This window comes from Galeopterus variegatus, unplaced genomic scaffold, assembly GCF_000696425.1.
Source record: "Galeopterus variegatus unplaced genomic scaffold, G_variegatus-3.0.2 Scaffold1829, whole genome shotgun sequence".
Taxonomy (NCBI): Eukaryota; Metazoa; Chordata; class Mammalia; order Dermoptera; family Cynocephalidae; genus Galeopterus; species Galeopterus variegatus.
Genome location: NW_007727940.1, coordinates 253115 through 273118, shown reverse-complemented (window position 1 = coordinate 273118; position 20004 = coordinate 253115). Strand labels below are relative to the sequence as shown.

At 46.2% G+C, this 20004-nt stretch overlaps 1 protein-coding gene across 1 annotated transcript in view; it reads left to right on the top strand.

Annotated features, from left to right (window-relative positions):
* The window catches only part of LOC103595738 (protein sidekick-1-like), a gene marked incomplete at its 5' end in the record, with an annotated part of 238324 nt that overhangs the window by 72318 nt on the left and 146002 nt on the right, over positions 1-20004 (top strand). Inside the window, 4 exons of the mRNA XM_008579197.1 lie at positions 2527-2642; positions 4464-4653; positions 6717-6815; positions 19372-19566. Of these exons, the coding sequence (XP_008577419.1) occupies positions 2527-2642; positions 4464-4653; positions 6717-6815; positions 19372-19566 (600 nt within the window). The remainder of the gene's footprint in view (positions 1-2526; positions 2643-4463; positions 4654-6716; positions 6816-19371; positions 19567-20004) is intronic.

The following is a 20004-nucleotide window of genomic DNA, read 5'->3' as shown; positions in this document are numbered from 1 at the left end:
CCATGACACTTTCCCTGTGAGTGTCTGTCTCCAAGTTCCCCATTCTTATAAGGACAACAGTCATATTGGATTAGGGGCCCATACTACTCTAGTATGAACACATCTTAACCAATTACATCTGCAACAACCCTGTCCCCAAGTAAGGTCACTTTCTGAGGTACTAAGGTTTAGGAGTCCAGAATATGAATTCTGGGGGCACATAATTCAACCCATAACAAAGACCAGAGTGCTTCGGTGTAGAAAATCTAGCAATCAAATGCTGGAGAGCAGCATTATTGTGCAAACCCATGTTACTTTCCATATTCAGATTAACTAACAGACCTATCTTCACAGCCTCTTTGCAATAAGGAGGAAGTCCTTATGTGTGAATGAATGATTGAATGAATGAATGAATGAACAAATCTATGGAAAGAGAGTAGAGAAAGCCTCCTGTGAGTGTGTCTGCTTCAGAGGTGAATTTGTGCATCCCACAGTTCTTGGAGCCCTGGTAGGCTCGCAGAGGAGAAAGGGGACAGACATAACTGTTCACTTCCTGTGTGTCAGGCATTATACCAGGTACGTCCCAGCATTTCATTTCATCGTCACTTCATAGGGCGAGAGTGGCTATAGTATCATTGTTTTACTTTCTTCTGAACAAATAGCTGTTGGCCACCTGTTAAATGCCAAGTGCTGAGCACCAGGACAAGGAGAGAAAAGACAGACTCTAAAGAATGAAGGTGGGCTGGGCTTAACCATTCCGTGGATGGGACAATTGAGGCACAGAGGATTGAAGCAGCACCCATAAGTCCCACACTGAGTTTGGTCTTACTCCATAGTCCCCGAGCTTCTCACTTCCCTGAGTAAGCCTCAAGACCTCCTGAGTTCAAAGGTGATTTTGCCACCTAGTAGTGATCTCTGTTCTTCACCTACAGAGTGATCCACTTTGCAGGGGCTCTAGACAGTTAAATGAGGCAAGGTGCCCCAGTCCTATCTCATATTACACACACAACAAAACTTGTGTCTTTGTTTCTGCTCTCCTTTTCCCACCGTGGAAGCCCTGGAGTGTGGTGTGATCTCTAAGCCCAGGCTGAGAGCTTCCCTTTGCTCCTCACCTGATTATAAATGGTGCATCCTGTGACTTTGCTTGGGGGCTGGCATGATCCACCTTTTCCTGACTGAGTGTCACTTGAAGTTTTAATGGGTCCGCAAGAAAATTAGCAAAGCAGGGCCAGCCCGTGTCTCACTCAGGAGAGTGTGGTGCTGATAATACCAAGGCCTTGGGTTCCGATCCTATATAGAGATGGCCGGTTAGCTCACTGGGTGAGCGTGGTGCTGACAACACCAAGTCAAGGGTTAACATCCCCTTACCGGTCATCTTTTTAAAAAAAAAGAAAATTAGGGCCGGCCCGGTGGCGCACTGGATAGTGCGCCGCTTGGGAAGCGCGGCGGCGCTCCTGTCCAAGGGTTCGGATCCCACATNTTGGGGGCTGGCATGATCCACCTTTTCCTGACTGAGTGTCACTTGAAGTTTTAATGGGTCCGCAAGAAAATTAGCAAAGCAGGGCCAGCCCGTGGCTCACTCAGGAGAGTGTGGTGCTGATAATACCAAGGCCCTGGGTTCCGATCCCATATAGAGATGGCCGGTTTGCTCACTGGGTGAGCGTGGTGCTGACACCACCAAGTCAAGGGTTAAGATCCCCTTACCAGTCATCTTTTTTAAAAAAAAGAAAATTAGCAAAGCAAATCAAGATCATCTAGAATATAAGGTCCTTGTTTTTAAAGTTTCACTGTTGTTTTCGTACACATTGTATCTTAACATTGCAAACATATCAAGACAAATTAGTTCAGCGATGATGTAAACAGAGGGGAGATTACAAGAAAGTAAGAAAATTATCCTACCTGAATATGGGTCAGGAATTGAATGGCTGGCCTCTGTGTGCCCATCCTCATTGTAAAAATGCATTCATTTAAATGGAATGGAATGCTGTTTTCTCCAGCCTCGGTTTTCTCATCCGTAGAAAGGGGTAATGATACCCACCTCATTGAATCATTGTGGGGATTAAATGCAATTTGCATCTGAAGGTATCTAGCACAGAGAGGAGCTCATAATAGGAACGTAGTAAACCTCCTCACCTCTCCCCTCATCTCTGCATTAATCATAACATCGCCTGTCTTGTCCCCCTCCCAGAATACCATGTTTAGAGATGTCAGCAAACTGGTGTCTGTCTGAAAGTGAGGATTTCCTATTTGAGATAACAGTGTGTAGTTTCTACAAGTTAGTACAGAAAACCGACCAAGCATATTTTCTTGCTGGGTGGACTCAGGTAAAATTGAGCTCCTGAATACCCAGGATTTATGGAATTTGTTGCTAATATTAAAGAGATTTACATATCTGTTATACTCCTGCAGGTTTAATCTGATCACTACAAAATGTTCAGAATACATTGCTGTTTCAAGGACAACTTGATTATTTGGGTGAAAATTGGACCTTTATTTGTAGAAGCTTTTAGACTTTTGATGACAATCTATTTAACTCATTCTTTGCAGTTCCTTCTGCTGCCCCTGAAAACGTGTCAGCTGAGGCTGTTAGCTCGACCCAGATTTTACTGACATGGGCTTCTGTACCTGAGCAGGACCAGAATGGTCTCATATTGGGTTATAAGGTATGTGTGAAGGTGACCTTCCTTTGAGTAAGAGGCTGTCCGTGAAGGTGTTACCATACGTCATTACCCAAACCGATGAGTTTATATTTTCTTACAGATCTACAGCACTGGCCAGTTTCGCGATTTCTGTATTAGCTGTCTAATCCGAGCCTCATTTGCAGTCTAGGATTTAGGCATTGATATAACCATTTAACAAATGCTCAAACAGGACAGCAATAGTAAAGTGAACTAGAAGTTGAACTCAGACTGCCGAGCTCACACCCCTCTCTGTTCTGACCCTCTCTGGCTGTGGTACCTTGGGCTAGTTACTTAAACTCTGTGCCTCTGTTTCCTCCCCTGTAAAATGGGAATGATGATAGTAGCTACTTCCTGAGGGTGGTGTGAGAATTAGGTGGGTTATTTTGTAAAGTGTGCCGTACTTGGGTTAAGTGCTGAGTAAGAGTAGATAGACATGTGCCTGTTTGTACATGTGTCATCACCACCCACGGAAGTCCCAGGCGGTGGCATCAGTTCTAAGGGTGAAACCTGTCCCAACTTCTCTGGAGAACCATTTCTGGGTTCTGTCTTCCATGCTTCTACCCAGACCCTTTAAAACCTCCTTCTGTTTCTTGTTCCATCCCTAGGGGGTGACGAGCACCACTTCTCCCTCTGCTCCTCAGCTCAGCTCTCCCAAGCAGCAGAATGAGCGTTTCTGGATCTGGCCAGCAAGGCCACGCTATGCTTGTCTCATCCGCTGCTCCATGAATTTTGAGCATGTCTCTTCTGTGCCTTTCCATAATTTAGATCCCTATTCTTTGTTTCCCCCGCACCTGTTCTCATATTTCTCCCCTTCCCTGGGCATTGTAGTTCCTCTCTTCTGGCTCCATGATAGATGGCAATCCTGTTACATGTGGTAATCCCATTGAGTGGGTCCAGTGACCAAAACTCCATACCACATGCTTAGGTCCTAGAGAAAAACTCCTGCCTGATGGCTGTCTTTTAGCCTTTTGGGTCACTAGTTTTAGGGAACAGTCCAGAGAGCATGAGCTTTGAGTGAGGACTTAGGAAATAAGTAGTAAGAGGAGAACATCTTGGGATGGCTGTGGCTCTCTTCTGGCTCCATGATAGATGGCAATCCCATTACATGTGGTAATCCCATTGAGTGGGTCCAGTGACCAAAACTCCATACCACATGCTTAGGTCCTAGAGAAAAACTCCTCTCTGATGGCTGTCTTTTAGCCTTTTGGGTCACTAGTTTTAGGGAACAGTCCAGAGAGCGTGAGCTTTGAGTGAGGACTTAGGAAATAAGTAGTAAGAGGAGAACATCTTGGGATGGCTGTGCCTGTGGCCTGGGCAGCAGGAGCTAGCCCAGGGACTGGGGAGCTGCAGGTTCACATGGAGAACAGCAGGTCTTCTGGTGCAGGAGCCCAGTTTCCATGGAGCCGGGAAACTGAGTGGGCTGCTGGCTACTTTTGTAGGAAGCAGAATGTCTCCGTGTTCATAATTGAGTCCTTGTTTTAATGGACATGGTTGGCATGGCTGCAGTTGGGTGCCTCAGATCTTGCAAATTATAGCCAGGCAGCTGATTCACCAAGCCGTGGGCTGGGTGATAACTCAAGCTACCCTCCTACTCTGGAGTACAATCACTTCATCACCCTCTTCCTCCCCAAATGCCAGTTAGAAATTAGACCCATAAGACTTCAACATAGCTGTCCTAGAGGAGGAAACACAGTTGGTTGGTCCTTGATTTATGGCTCTGAGCCCGCACCCCGTGCCCATGGAGGCCCCTTCCTTACACACTGCGTCATCATAACTATCCACACTTGTGTGTCGATGCTTCAGGTTCTATACAGGGCCAAAGATCTGGATTCTGAGCCCAGGAGTCACGTCGTGCGAGGGAACCATACGCAGTCAGTGCTGCTGGCGGGCCTGCGCAAGTTTGTGCTGTACGAGCTCCAGGTGCTGGCCTTCACCCGCATCGGGAACGGGATCCCCAGCTCACCCATCATCATCGAGCGCACCAAAGACGACGGTATGTTTCTGGTCTGCACCTCTCAGGTTTGCTTTTCCAATCCAGAAAACTTGTATGGTTGTCATTTTTAACCTGATTTTCAAACCACTTTCTTTTTTTTCTCAGTTGAGGGAAACAAAACAAAGTTGTTTTTCAAGTACTGAGCATTTATATGATCAATTTCATCCTGGAGTGAATTTTTACAGCCTAATTATGAACCTATGCAGAATTTCAGTTGTAACTCTGCTGTAGGCAGTGCTGGAGAGAGGCACAGTGAAGGCCGGTGGGCTGGGCTGTACAACGTGCGGCTGCTCCTTTTGGTGGAGTCTGCACACATGTACTTAAAAAAAAATCTTCTCTGGACCTGTGTGCCTCAATTCTCTTGGTACTTCCCTGGTCTCACTGATTGCATTATGAGAGATAATTAGAAAGTGGGCTCCTAGGGTAGACCTGAATAACAAGCACATCTTGCTGGCTTTGTTTTTATGAAAAAATAAATCATCAGTAAATATGTTTTTCTACTTTGCAGATGTCAAACACTTAAAGGTTAGCTCCTTTACATTTTCATTATTAAACAGATTATAATGAGTGAATCGGAGGGAGAAATGCTGATCTCCCCCACAAAAAACCCACCTCAGGGATCAGAAGCATCTGACAGAAGTGAAACAGCTGTAGATTTTCTTAAGCATCTTTCCTGAAGTAACTAAGCCCCCACACATACTCTAACTGCTGAGTGCAAACCACCCTCCCCATTGTACATGGAGAGCACACAGCTGCGCTCGGCCTGTGAGAGAAATGAGCACAGCAAGCTGTTTTGTCCATCTGTCCCCTGCACTGGGTCTCAGGGTGGAGGGATCCATTTGAGAGGAGAAGTGGAGCATGGACATTGCTTCTTTAGAAAAGTATACAAAAGCTGTTCACTTTTCAAATGAAAAGTGAAAAGGGGCGTTTTAGAAACTGTCCCTCAACACTAGGTCCACTGTAATTGTTTCTTCCTGAAGTACGTAATGTCGAGTCATGGAATGATTTTTCTTATTCTCTCACAGTCCTAATATAAACACATCTTTCCTCCTCATTTTAACGTAATCCAAATGATCATCCCTGGGGATGGTTCAGGGATCGATGATATCACAGTTTGCATTATTTGTGGATTAGTCCTGGCTTGGGAGCCTGTGGCCTCATTCAGACATTTCTTTTACCCAAACAGAGGTGTCATAGAACGCTTTCAAAATTTAAAATACTGTTCTCAGCTTAATATCCAGAGGCAGGGTTCAAAGGCCCTGGAATGACTGCAGCACGCATCATTTTATTTTTGTATTGACTGTTCCATGCCCATTGCCTCTTACCTGGTAATCAATCAGTTATTAAGTTCCAATGAGAAGTTCTTATGCTGGCCACACACTTCCTTGCCTATCCGTTTAAGTAGATCTATTTTACAAGGACTATGATCCTATTATTCAATGGTTCCACAATACATAACTGTTTTTGAATTATTGGTGCACCGTACCACACAGAAGAATTATTATATGTACTTGTGCACTTAATTTTCTAGGACAGTGCAGGAGAGGGGTGACATGCATAAGAGAGAAACCATTGATTATAAACACACTATTTCATCAATATTCATAACCTCCATTTAGAGTTGGAGAGGACTTTAGGCCATCTTATCTAACACTTGCTTTGCAGATGTCAAACCCAGTAAAGGAATCTGCACTCGGATCAGTGGAATCTTTACTTTCAACTTGATGTGCACTCTACAGAGTCATTTAGTGGCCAGCACACTAATGTCGTGGTATGCTAGTTACACTCATGCTACTCCTAGCATCGTTTATGAGCACAGCTTTTGAAACTTGGGAAGAAGTGGGCAGGATTCAAATGAAGTGTTTTCTCAAAATCATTAGAGAGCCACACAGAGCCAGTTAGATTCCGCAAGTCATTCATCCAAAACTTTAGTGTTCCACCTGTGAATAGTGTCATCTATGGTGGTTACTGTACTCGGCTGATCCTCAGGATCCTATGTAACCTGTCACATGCCCAGAGAACATTGTCATGGTGCCTTTGTCACTGGTGTTTTTTCCCTTCAGCCCCAGGCCCACCAGTGAGGCTTGTGTTCCCTGAAGTGAGACTCACCTCAGTGCGGATCGTATGGCAACCTCCGGAGGAGCCCAATGGCATTATTCTGGGTAAGGCAGCAGTGGTGATTAAAGGGAGAGAAATAACAATTAGATTGGTTTCTTCCTTTTTTATTAGATATTTGCAAGGTTAAAAAATTGTGTCTATGGCAGCCTAGCATTTTCTGAACTGAGATATCATGAGCCCCTTTACTGTTTTCTGGCACTATATGCTAAGTTGTGTTTTTTTTTAATGAAGTGAAATTTACATTTTATTAACCCAGAATTTCTTTCATTTGTTTGAGGTTCATGGCAATACCATTTGCAATCGACCTTCCCTTCCACTGTGAAATATCCAGGCTATTTTGATGTGTATTTGGGAAATAGCCGACTCGTTTTCATAGCCTTGGGGCTTTGCTCCCAAGTTCTTGGACATGTCTTCCCGATGCAGTGCTTATACCTAATCCTTGTAGGAAGCTCCTGAGGCGAAGTGTGTGCCTGAGGTCCCAGGGAATTTACTTTTAACTTTTGATTCAGAGAAGCAACTCTGATGATATCGATGAAAAGCCTTAATTTTTCCCACTTCACCAAAGGCTGCAAATGATATTTTAAAATATTATCAGTTCCTTTATTTGTTCACCCTTTCACTGAGACAAATTAAGGACTTTACTTCTGTGTGCCAGGCATCGTAGGAAGTAAGGAATGAATCAGACATGTCCATCCTCAAGATGCACCTGCTCACGTGGCACACAAGTAACAATGCAATGTGATTAGTGACCTGATAGAGATTTCACTAAGTGCCCCGCAAGCATCTCCTTCTGGGTGGGGTCTGGTGAATGGAAGGCTGCTTTTGAGCTGGGTCTTAAAGATAAGTGGCTGCCAGAGCCTTGGAAGAAGGGAAGAGAGCAACCTATTCAGCCAAAACAGAATGCCTTTTGCATGTAGGAGCACAGACAGAGCCAAGGCTGGAGGTGTAAGCCAGGTTGGGTTAGGAACTGCTATGCCCTGGAGAATGTGGCCCCGAGGCCCAGATATTTAAATTGGGCTTTTACAGGCCAGGGCTCCAGCCACAGAATATTGCTCCAGACCCAGGTCAGCACTGACATGATATTTACCTAATCCTTAATACACAGGAGACCCCTGACTCATTAGCTTGTGTTTTAGGTAGTTTACAGTAAAATTATACATCTGAACTTACAAACCAGTGTTAAAATTCACCACTTTTACCTGCTTTTGATCTTGGGATTCTAAGATTTGGTTTGAAGAAAAGGTTTCACGTTATTAGAAAAAGAGTTTGAAAACCTGTGCTGTGCACAGTAGGGAGTCATCCAAGGACTTTGAGCAGGAAAGTGACATGATCAGATTTCTCTTTTAGATAATAACACTGACAGCCATGAGAAGAGTGGGCTGAAAGGCAAATATTTGTTGAGCACTTGCTTCATTAAGATGAGCCTGGAGCATTCCTAAGTCATCCACACAAGCAGGCTGTGGCCTATTTTCACTTTGACTCTTCCTGTGTGATTCCTGGAGTTGTTAGATAGAAGTATTTTGCTATGAGTATAGCATTTCCGAGTTAGGGGACCTTTGGAATTTCAGGTTCTTGTTACTGAAATCACTAATAAGCAGCTGCAGAAGCCACTGTTGAAGAGAGCATTTCAGGTCCTGCTCCAGCTAAGAAGGGGCTGCAAGTCACATTGGGGACCTGCACCATGAGCCCCAGACCTGGAGGGAGGAAACAGTCTGCAGAGCAGATGGCCAGGGAGAAGAGGTTTGTCAGAGCCCACACTCAGGCAGGACCTGCCATCAACACTGCACCCAGGGGCAGCCTTTTCTGGAACAAGCAGGGCTAAATATCTGATTACCCAGGAGTCATCCCCAGCAGGTTGTAAAACACAAAATAATTTTAGATGCACAGAATGTGAAATTCTGACTTGTCTCATAATCCCAGGAGGCCACTAGAACTGTGTTCTCTGTGAAGAAGCAGGGTCTCCCCAGCCCGCCCTGCCCTGGAGCTCCTGGTTCCCACTGCCAGCCTCCGGAAACCCTCCCAAGCAAGTCCTGATTCTGTGATCATCTCTGTGTGTTCACCATAGCCATAACGGGCTGACAAGAATCAGTTCTAGAGTAGGACCGCATGGAGATATGTAGGAGCAAAGCGTGCATTTCAGCAATGTTTCTTCCTTACTGTAGATGGACCCGGGTTCTGATATCGATGCCATGACATGGAACTGCTCGCTCGAGGTCTTCCTTGCAAGTATGGAGAAGCTCTGGCCTCAACCGGCTCTAGGCTTTTCTTTGTACTTGCTTGATCCTGTGCCTGAAGGACCCCCTTCCCTGGGGGCTTCTACTCTTCCTTAAGATTTATGTTAGGTGTACTCTACCTACAAGTCTGTGCACCTGCTTCCATGCATATCCCCACCAGGTTAGGCATTTCTCTCTCTGCTCCCAAAGGACCTTGTGCCCACAAGCACAGCATGAGTCTCACTATCCAAGTGAAACTATCAGCTCATTTTGCAAACTCTCATTTACTTTTCAGAGTATCTTTAACACTTGTTTTTCTGATCATAAAAGCACTGTAAAATAATATTTCAAGCAACAATGAAATACTATTTTACATTGATCAGATTTGGAACCATAAGAAAGAATGGTAATACCAAGTAGGCATGAGGATGAGGAGAAACAAGACCCCTCACACATGCTTGTCAGGAATGTGGGTTGCTGCAGCCCCTTTGGAGAACAATCTTGAATGTTTAGGGAAGGTGAACATGTCCATACTCTCTGTCCCAGCCATTCTTCACTCTAGGCCTTATGCCCAAGAGAAATTCTTGCATGTGTACACAAGAATAAATGCAAAGGGATATTCACTAAAATTCATTTAAATAGCAAAAAAGAAAGCAGGTATAGTCTGCACAATTTACATGGCATGAATCCTGAGCACCTGCTTTTATTTTTCCCTGTGTTTCAACCACTGTGTTACAGACAGGCAGAATAGCAGAGCTGGTAAGATTTCAGACTCAGCAGCCACACTAGCTGGGTTCAGATCTCAGCCTACAGTTTACTAGCTGAGTGGATTTGTACAAGTTACTTAGCATTCCTGTGCCTCAGTTTCCTCATTCCTCAAAAGGGAATAACATCCATTCCTCCCTTATTGGGTTGAATGAGTTGCAAGTGGAGCACTTAAAACCATGTCTGCCACACAGTAAGTGCTCAATAAATGTTAGCTTTAATATCATATTTCATATTTTATCATTTCTCTTGGGCCAGAGGAAGCTGGAGGCTTAGAGTTGGGGGATGCTCACAAGCCTTCTATAGCACTCCAGGCTTAGCCTAGTCCTAGTATTTTCTTTGTGTCCACCCATGGTGTGTTGCATTGATTTGTTCTTCTTGACACTGGTGGCTGGAGCAGGGGGTTCATGCTGACAAGAGGAAGAAAAACCTAGAAAGGCAGTTTGGATTATAGAATGTTCCTAATGCACATCAAGAAGTTTGGATTTTATTTGTTGTCCTTGCAGGTCACTGAAAATTACCAAAACCCAGATAAGAAGAGGGTAATATTTAAATACTGTGAGCACTCCAACCATGGTAAAACAGATGCTGTATCAGATAGTGCTATGTCTACCTGTAATGCAGGAAACATTGCATGTGATCCTCTTTGGTTGTAATGGCACTTGCTTGTAATTGTAGCAAATGTTGTCTGGGTAACCTGTAACCTGTATGTTATTACAGCCAGCACAGCAAACTGTAAATGCTGTAGGAAAGATGGGAAGACAGTTTCTACAGATTCAGGTTGGTGTTCATGGGGAGAAAGGAAAACATCTTTTTGCATGACGCACTTTACATCCAGAGACCTTGAATCAGTGTTCCGGCTCTGGCAGCGTGGCCTTCTGAGTATATAAACACCTCTGCAGCTCGTGCTTTTGTAATCTATATCAAAACATGTTCTTGCGTTTCCAAAAGAGATTAACAGCATGAAACATGGGCAGGTGCCTAGAGGGAAAAACACTTGCTTATTTGCGTAAATATTTTACTATGGAGAGCTTTTAGCATTTAGAACCTTCCTTGGGGGATGCGGTTGGAACCACCTGAGGACTGCCATCCCTCCCTCACTTGCAAACTACTCCACATCCCATAAATGCTATTAAGCTAATGTGATGCATGTGCTCCTCAGACCCTCACAGGGCTGCCCCGCCAGGCACACTAGATTCCGTCCCTACCTCCAACCTGCCTACCGAGGACCTAACATTTACTTTTAGCTCATTACAAAGAGTGTCCGAGAACTCTGCTGCGAGTTAGGATCTCAACTGAATATAATCCATGTTTGCAAATTCATCGTTCTGATCCACTGTTGCATTTGTATGCTCCCAGTCCTCAAATGGATAAGCTGTAAAGCCAACATGCCACAGAGCATCTGGGTGAGGCTGATGCAGGCCTCCCAGGGTGATTCAGCTGCTTTTGGGTTCTCTGATCAATTCATGGATGTTGGTGGGGGTATAATCCTTCCCCCAGTATGAACTGATGGTGGCTACCCAGGGGGTCAGCAGTGCCATGCCCTACTAATGGCCTTGCTTTGGAAACCTGAGCTTCAGGGCCCCAGTGACATATCACTGAACAGGCAACTCTCAGACTGATGCCTTTTGTTTGCCTGAGAAGTGCACAATCCATAAAATGTGTGCAGCCACCTAAAACGTCTGAACCGAACTCCCGAAATCACTCTGTGTACAATGCTCTGGTATCAGTCATCCCATTTCACCAAGGAGCTGAGACCCCTACAAGGCCTGTTCTTAGAATCTCCTTTTTGTGCCTTGCATGATAGATGGTCCTGGAACTTCAAGCTGTAGCATATACCCTTCCTCAAATCTGATTTTCTAGATGTGAAATGTTTCCTCCATCTTCTGGGCATATTCAGAAAGCCACTGAGGCCTCTCGCTTTGTATTTTTAATCTTTGCTGTGGATCAATGCTCCGCGTACTTGGCCTTGCTCCTTTGAATGCCTGTATTATCATAATTCACCCATAGCCTTAAAAATAGGACTTCTCTCAGGCTGCATTTTACTCCTGCTATTGATTCAACATATCCATTCTTTCCTAACACAACCAGCTTCTGACCTTGCATTGCTGAAATTCAACATGATGATGTTTCTGATCTTGCTGTAACCGTAATTACATAACTAGCCTTTTCCACTGAAATGCTCTTATCTCTGAACACCATCTATCATTATTCTCTAAAAATGCAAGAACTATTACTTGGCTGCTTCTTTTTGCCATTTATATACAGAAAAAGGTTCCCTTCTCTTGTCCATTGAGTCTAGGACTTTTTAAATGTGTCAAGGTAATACATAGGTATTAATCTTTATGCACAACAGACCAAGGTGTGGGAACCAGAGGACATTATCTTTATTTTAGGGCAAATAATAGTAAGGTACAAATATAACCCAGAAGCTGAGGAATTTTCTCGCAGTGGCTCAGTGTGAGAACTGATCAGAGATAGAAAATAATAACCCAGATTTCCTGCAATTAGGAACAAATGACATTGTTCTTTGCAATTTACATACGTTATCCCACTGAGTCTTCACCGCGACTGTACAGGGTAGATATTATCCTCTCTGTGTTACACTGGCAGTAGCTAAAGGTCAGGGGAGTAGAAGACAACCCTGCTGCAAACACCTCCCTTCCCAGTTATGCCAGGTAGCACCATAACGGCAGGTCTATACAGTAAAAATCTCGTTTTGTTTAAAATTCATATGCATAGAAAAATAATTACCAAAAAAATTCACAAGGCAGTAACAGTTATCTCTGAGTGGTAAGGTGGCTGTTATCATGGATCTGCATCCCCCATCACCCCTCAGCACTCACCACCCCCAGCTTCCAACGGAGCCACCACCTGCGACTCTGCCCAAGAGCTTTCTCTGGCTGCTGGAGCCAGCTGGGCTCTTACAATTGGGTCACACAGTCAGGGATCCCCCCAACAGCTTTCAACCAATGACTGCTGGGATTCAGTGGGGACATACCACAGCTCTCTCCCCCGTAGTAGGACAGCTCTGAAGTTTTCTCCACTGGCTCTCTAGTGGGTGGAGCCCCAGCTCAGAGTGGTGGCTGCTGTGATGACACATACTTCCTTCAGCTGCCTCCCCTCCCTGTCACACTTCTCTGCTCTTCTCTTCCCGGGGGTGGCCCCAGACAAACCACTTGTACTCCAATCATTGTCTCAAGGTCTGCTTCTGGGGCACCCACCTTAAGGCCAGAGGCAACTTCAGGATTTTTTCCCTGCTTTTCTGATTATTTTTATATTAAGGAATGAACAATCAAACAGTGTATATGATTTTAAAAAGACAAAACCCCAGGAGAGTTATGGGACTTAGGGGCATGAAAAGGCTTTAGAGCCACATCAGAGGTCCTTGTCTGTCCAGTTTGGGCTATCTTGGAGCCTATCGGAACCCTCAGGACAGGCAAAAATACTCCATAGAATGGAAAGGGTCTTGTGTTGGGGCAGAGCCTCCCAGGCCTCTCTGAATGAGAAGGCCCCGCCCTCTCCCACACACCTGCCCCTGCTAAGCCTAATCAGGCTCATCTCTTGGCCAGCCTGCAAGTGGCGGCTCAGGCCAGGCCCGCAGAAGCATGACATCCATTGTGCCCTTTGTCTCTGTGGCACTTACTCTCCATGAGCATACACTTTAACCTTTCTTACTGATTTGCTGTTGCAGACAGCAGAGATGCTCCCGCATGCCTCCGTCTCTGCTGTTCCTGTTAGCCCCAGCTTGCTCCTTGCAGGTTGTTTTGCCCTCCTCTCAGATTTAGTGGCTTTGCCTCCAGTCCCTGTTGCATGGTACTGACCTTGGGTCCTCCTTGGCTGACCTCTTTCCCAGCCCTGGCACCCCAAGGCTCTTCCAGATGGCTCCCATTTTTTTGGCCACTATTTGGAGCAATTCATCCTCCCAGATGGGAATGGTCACCGGCTGGAGGTTCTGCTTGACAGCTGTGCTTGAGTCAAACCCCTGGCACCGGGATGTGAAGCTTACTGTTTCTAGATTCTTTGCAGTTTCTCCCACTCTCTCGTCATCACCTTCAATATATCCTGCTGAGTGACTTTCTCTGAATTGTTTGCTATTTTGTCTCCCTTTTACTTCGATCGTCAGAGTCCTATCATTTTAGAGCAGGAAGGAACTAAGGGAAATGGCAGGGCATCCTGGGAAGAATTGGGACTCTAATGCCAAAGGACCCTAGTCCCCTGTTTACTACATGCTTGTGGGCAAACCCCCAACTCCTCCTGTCCTCAAATGTAAGATATAAACATTAATATCTGCTCATGAAATGCCATAAAGTCTAAATATGATAAATGTAAAGTGCATAGAGTATAGAGGATCCTAATAAGTTGTGACAAATTTTAAAAAATAATAGCAAGAGATGAGAAACTGAGTCAAATAGAGATTGGGACTTGCTGAATTGGACCCAGTCTCCCGACTCCCTGCTATATAGTCAGGGGCTTCTGAGAGAGATACAAGGATCACACACATGAAACAATCCAAAAGTATGTAGCAATATACCATCCAATGCAGGTGATACAGGCCTGGGAGAGGGAGGAAGAGGGTCGAATGCAGGATCGTGTGGTGGAAGCCTGCACAGTCTGAGGCGTGGCAAGGTCAGGGGGCACTCTGGGGAAGAGTCGGGGTCATGCCACTGATGGGATGGAGCGCCTGGTAAGTAGACCCCAGCCGGCTTGTCAAGGAGAAACTAGTTCACATCTAATCCACACATTCTGTGATTCACAAAGATGTGCCTTTGAACAACATCTCTATTTCATCACAGAATTATTACCTCTAGAAACAGAATAATCTGAGCAGAGATAAAACATGGTAAAACAAAAAAGATTAAACAATAACGAAAGCACATCTGTAATCATGTCCTGTTCCTAAAAATAAATACGACCTCATTAATTCAGACTTATTAATTGAAAGGCAATTTGAATTTTTACTGAGGAGTCTTAATCACACACAACTGTCCAAAGTGTGGAGTAACAAATTAAGGGAGCTAACGTTGGCTGGTGGAGATTCATAAGAAAGGTGCACTAATGGGTACCAGGAATGCCCGGTATACGTCATGTTAATTGTGTATCGAGGCCAGGCCTCTGGTGTTTACAGATGCCTGAAGAATATGTCCGATCCGTAATTTCTGCCTCTCCGTGCTATCTTAGGTATAGGCATGTTTTTTCACACTATGAAGAAAAATCTGTTCAGCCACTTGCAAAGTCAGTGAGGTAGTCCTTCCCAGAAATTCGGTGTGTAGAGAGCAGGGCTGGAACCCCACACATACATATATTAGTTTGTTTTAATGCAAACTTAATTTTTGCTTCTTTAAGGAAGACTGGTATCTCTTTATCACTAGGAACAATATTCAAATGGCCGAACTCATGCTGGGTCACACATCATTCTTGATGTTCTTAAAATATTGCGTTTGGTCATGTTCTTACTGGTGATGTTTATGTCTGCCAGTGTAGTCTTTGTGCTTGACTATTAAGTTTGGTTTGTCTTTGCAAAATCTTTCTTTAGTTTTGTTAGTCTAAAAATATGCATATGATGATGGCATCAGACCTTGGCCAGCTGCTTTTTGTGCAGGTCACAGATTGACTTTTCTCCAGTGGTCAGGTGGAAGTAGTGGTCATTACCAAGTCCCCGGCTGACACCTCGTTCTACGTGAGGCCTGTTTTGGCCCCTGTATATGAACCTCGGCCCCGTGGGTTCGGCACAGAGGCCAGCTGTCCCTACAGCTTTGATCTCTCCTCTGCTGAAAGTGGCACTGCTATTCAGCCACAGCTCCTGATTGCCCAACAAAGTGCAAATATTCCAAATCACAGCGTGAGAATGGTCACGACTCATGAAAGCGGGGTAGACACACAGGTTAGGGGTGATGTGAGAACATCGACTTACACATCTTTCATAGCAGTGGGCGAGGGTCAAAAGACATAATTCAGAATTAATAAATCAGGTAATGAAGATATGAATGTACTTAAAAGTGTAAAGGCAAGTACCAGGAGAAATAAAAGCAATAGAGTAACCAAAATTGTGTGACAGAAAAGGCAGGTATAGGAAGAAGGGGAACTATGCTAATTTTAGCATCGTTCATAGTGAAGAGTAATAGATACTATCTAAAGAAGTAGAGGATTGAGTAAGTTACATAAATTGTAACTTTAATTATAGGAAAACCAAAAACAGATGATAAACCTTCAAAAGAATCAGAAGAGAAAACACACATTCAACAAAGCAAACGCCAGCCATGGGGATTCTAATGAGAAAAGCAAACTGCAGGTCGGGGTGCCTCATAAGCTACCGCTACCGAGTTCATGAAAGAATGAGGGCGTGTTCCTAAATGACTTTATGTTCCTCTACCCTTAGATCATCACCAGGGAGATACCTAGGAGCCAGGAGTCATGCTCGCTCAGGGGAGGGGATCGGGAGGCACAGGGGTCAGGGTGCAGGGAGACATGCTTCACACTTCTGCATTATTTTTGAGCAATGTATATATAATACAATTTAAAAAGTAATAATACGTTTCAATATAACATTTTAATGCCTTTATTGAAAAAAAAGCCTAGAAGTTTTACAAGATGAATATTGATTCCCTGACAAGAGATGTTGTTCCCAGTTTGAAGGCAGCCACCAGAGACCTTAGAATTTGGGTAGTTCTGTGCTTGTCACAGACTGACCTTCCTCTAATGACCAGGGAACAGGAACTTCTTGGAAAATACACACTTCAAGGGGAAACTCCCACTTATGGAATACCTGCTCTGTGCCTAGCTCAGTGTTAGGTACGCACCATACATAGCTAGCTCAGTAAGGCCTAATAAAATTGGAGATGTGGGGCTGGCCCGTGGCTCACTCGGGAGAGTGTGGTGCTGATAACACCAAGGCCACGGGTTCGGATCCCATATAGGGATGGCCGGTTAGCTCACTGGGTGAGCATGGTGCTGACAACACCAAGTCAAGGGTTAAGATCCCCTTAGCGGTCATCTTTTTAAAAAAAAAAAAAAATTGGAGATGTGACTCCCATATTATAACCAGAGTCCTGGTGCTGCCAGGCCTCAGGCATCTGCAGAACCATCACAGCATTGGTGCCTGGGGAGAACCAGAGGCCATTGGAATAAAATCCCATGGAGACTGTATGAAAAATAACTCTGCAGTAAAGACAAAGAGGCCACCAGGACACCACAGGACCAAGGGACTGCGAGGGAAATGACAACCTGCCAGCCATAGGAGGTGGACAGCCCATTCTTGGTCTTATTCTGTGATAGTATTAAAGCCAAGAATGACCATGCCTTGAGTGCTGTGCCCATGGCAGGTCATTGCAAACGCGATCTCACATAACCCACCCAGCAGCCATGTGAGGTGTCTCCTGTCGTCCCCCATATAGTTTAACACACTGAGATTCAGTGAGATTAGGTCGCTTGTTCACAGTCACATAGTGGAGAATTTGCAGAGCCTGGGTTCCGCTAAAGCACGTGTCCTTCACTTCTATGGGACACTGTTTTTTGTTGGAAAATACACTCTATGGTAGTCATCTGGGATATGTGCTGTAGAGTAACTAGAGTCTGGCAAGAGGACTGTTTCCCTTTGCTGAAAGATTGGGGTGGATGTTTTCTTTGCACAGGAAAAGCAAGACAGCTCAGAGCTCCAGCCCCGGCTCCCTTGTTACTTTCTCATTAGTGACCTGCTTAACTTCTCTGAGCTTTGCCGCTTCGTCATATGCTACCTACGGGATATTGGGAGGGTTTGGGGGAATGTAAGGACCGTGGGAGCACAGCAGGATACCACCTGCACAGGGTATGCTCAGCTGCGGTAGCTGCTGCTGTTACGTTTTTCTCATCTTCAGGGTGCTAGGTGTCCGGGAGTGTCCAAAGGCTTGAGATTAGATTCCCCTTGCACCCACGCTGCAGACTGCCCTCCCTGTGACTGGGCCAGGGAGAGGAAGGAGGGACAAGAGGTCTGGGAGAACTGGCAATCGCTGGTCAGCGAATGGGAAGGGACAGGCTTCTAGCAGGACACCCTTGCCAGAGGCCTGAAGCCAGCTGGGCCACATCCAGGAAGACCGTGGGACCCATGGTCCCTGTGGCAGGGAGAAAAGCCTGTCCCTCGGAAGCAGAGCAGCAGCCATAATGGCATCTCAGGGGGCCTGAGTTCAGGGTCCTGCAGGCACCTGGGCCTACAGGTGGTGTCACTATGGACAGGGCGGGGTGTGTCATCCACCAGCCTGTCGTGATGGTGATGACACCGATGATGACCAGGCAAGGCTGGGGCTTAATGTTAGGATGCACTCAAGTCTGACCTCCATGTAACTGCCCTCCTGGCCTCCCGTATGGCGGGCTGGGGAGAGGCTTTGTAAACAGTCAGATAAGTGTCAAAGTGCAGGAACTGGGAAGAGGCCAGAGAGCGTGGTTACCATTGGAGCCAAAGAGCATACGGGAAGGAAGGACAAAAGGAGTGGAGGTGTGTCACCTGGAGTAGAGAGAGCTGGTGGAATTATCCAGCCCTTTCACAAGGCGGGCGGCCTCCTTCCTGCAGGTGGCTGCCCCACTCAAAAGCTGCCCCGGGTACAGGCAGAGCTGGCGAGGACAGAGTTCAGCTCTACTGGTTTGATCTCCCCCTTGTGTGTTGCCCCTGGTTTAACTTGCACAGTTGGGCTGTCATTAGTTTTTCGGATGCCACAGCACCCCATCAGTTCTGGTTTTAATCAGTGCAGGAGCTCAGCAGCTGGACCACAAGTTGACTGTGAGCCCAAAGGAGGCTGAGCCTGTGTGGCTTCATGAGCTGGGCCAGGAAAGCTGGCAAGGCCTCTTCAGATGCTGCAGGGGAGGCCTCAGGGTAGCCTGGTTGGAGAGGTTTGATCACTAATAACTTCTGATCAACCACAAACCCTTAATAATCAAGGAACTTTGAGAGATGTGTGGAGCCAGTGGAGCCTCCCTGAACTGATTAATAAGCATAGGAGGAGGATCATTTAAAGTGCAGAGGCCTCGCTCAGAGCTGTCATGGTGGGGCTGCTCAGGAAGGGTGGGGGAGCAGAGAGGAGCGGCTGGGCTGCCACTGGGCCTGCTGGAGGCACTGAGGATCTAGGCTCGCAGGCAGACTGCGGAGACAGGGAGGGAGGATGAAGAACAGATGTGACGGCAACTGTGCTGCAATGTGGCTGCAGGCCACGCTGTTGTTGGCAAATATTTAAGAGCTTTCTACCAGAGGGCACTGCCTTCTGCCTGCTGGGATGAGGGGAAGGGACCCATCACAGGTGGGGATGGAGGAGGGACAGAAAGGTTACAAGCACGGTGCAGCACCCCCCTGGTTCCTGGGGCATTCTCTCGGAGTGCTAGTGTCCTCGGGAAAGACAAAACTGTTTTCACATCTTGTTCCTGTGAAGGATGAAGAGAGAAAGGAGTTTTACAGGGGATTATGCTCAGAGGCCCTCCACTCGTCACTGCAGGTGTGGGAGTGATCTCTCCACGGCTGCCTCTGAGAACAGGGAAGAAACAAATGGCCTTGTTTGGGTTTCCAATCCAGAAGTGATTGTGGGGTGGTGGAAGCGCGCCCATGTGAGTGAGTGAAGGGCTAAGCGGTGTCCCTGTCTGTCCCTGCCGGCCCCGCCTGTAGGGTACCAGATCGCCTACCGCCTGGCCAGTAGCAGCCCCAACACGTTCACTACGGTGGAGGTCGGCGCCACTGTGCGGCAGTTCACAGCCACCGAGCTGGCCCCGGAGTCCGCATACATCTTCAGGCTGTCTGCCAAGACGAGGCAGGGCTGGGGGGAGCCTCTGGAGGCCACCGTCATTACCACTGAGAAGAGAGGTAAGACCTGTGGGCCCAAGCTCACTGCACACATGGCAGGGGAGGAAAGATGGGCTGGGATGGGTGCTGTGAACTTGGTAGGCAGGCGGAACTCTCAGTCAGGCCCCCTGTGGTCTGCACAGTGGCGAGAAGCTTGGGCCTTCCCTTTAGACAAACAGAAGGGACGTGAGTGTTATTGAGTGCCCAGTGTTTATTGAGCCAGATTCAGAGCTGGGCATCTACATAATAAAACCTTTAGCCACCTGCCACTCTCTCAGACAGGTGAGATTATCCCAGGTTTAAAGATGGAAAAATGCAGCTAAGAGAGGTTGTATAACTGGTCCAAAGTTGCACAGAGAGTCATCCTGTTTGAGGGTAAACTCCCTGAAGTCAGGCTCCTGGTCCCTGATGTGAATACCTATTCTGCTCCAAGCACTGTGTTAGCGGCTCAGTGTACTT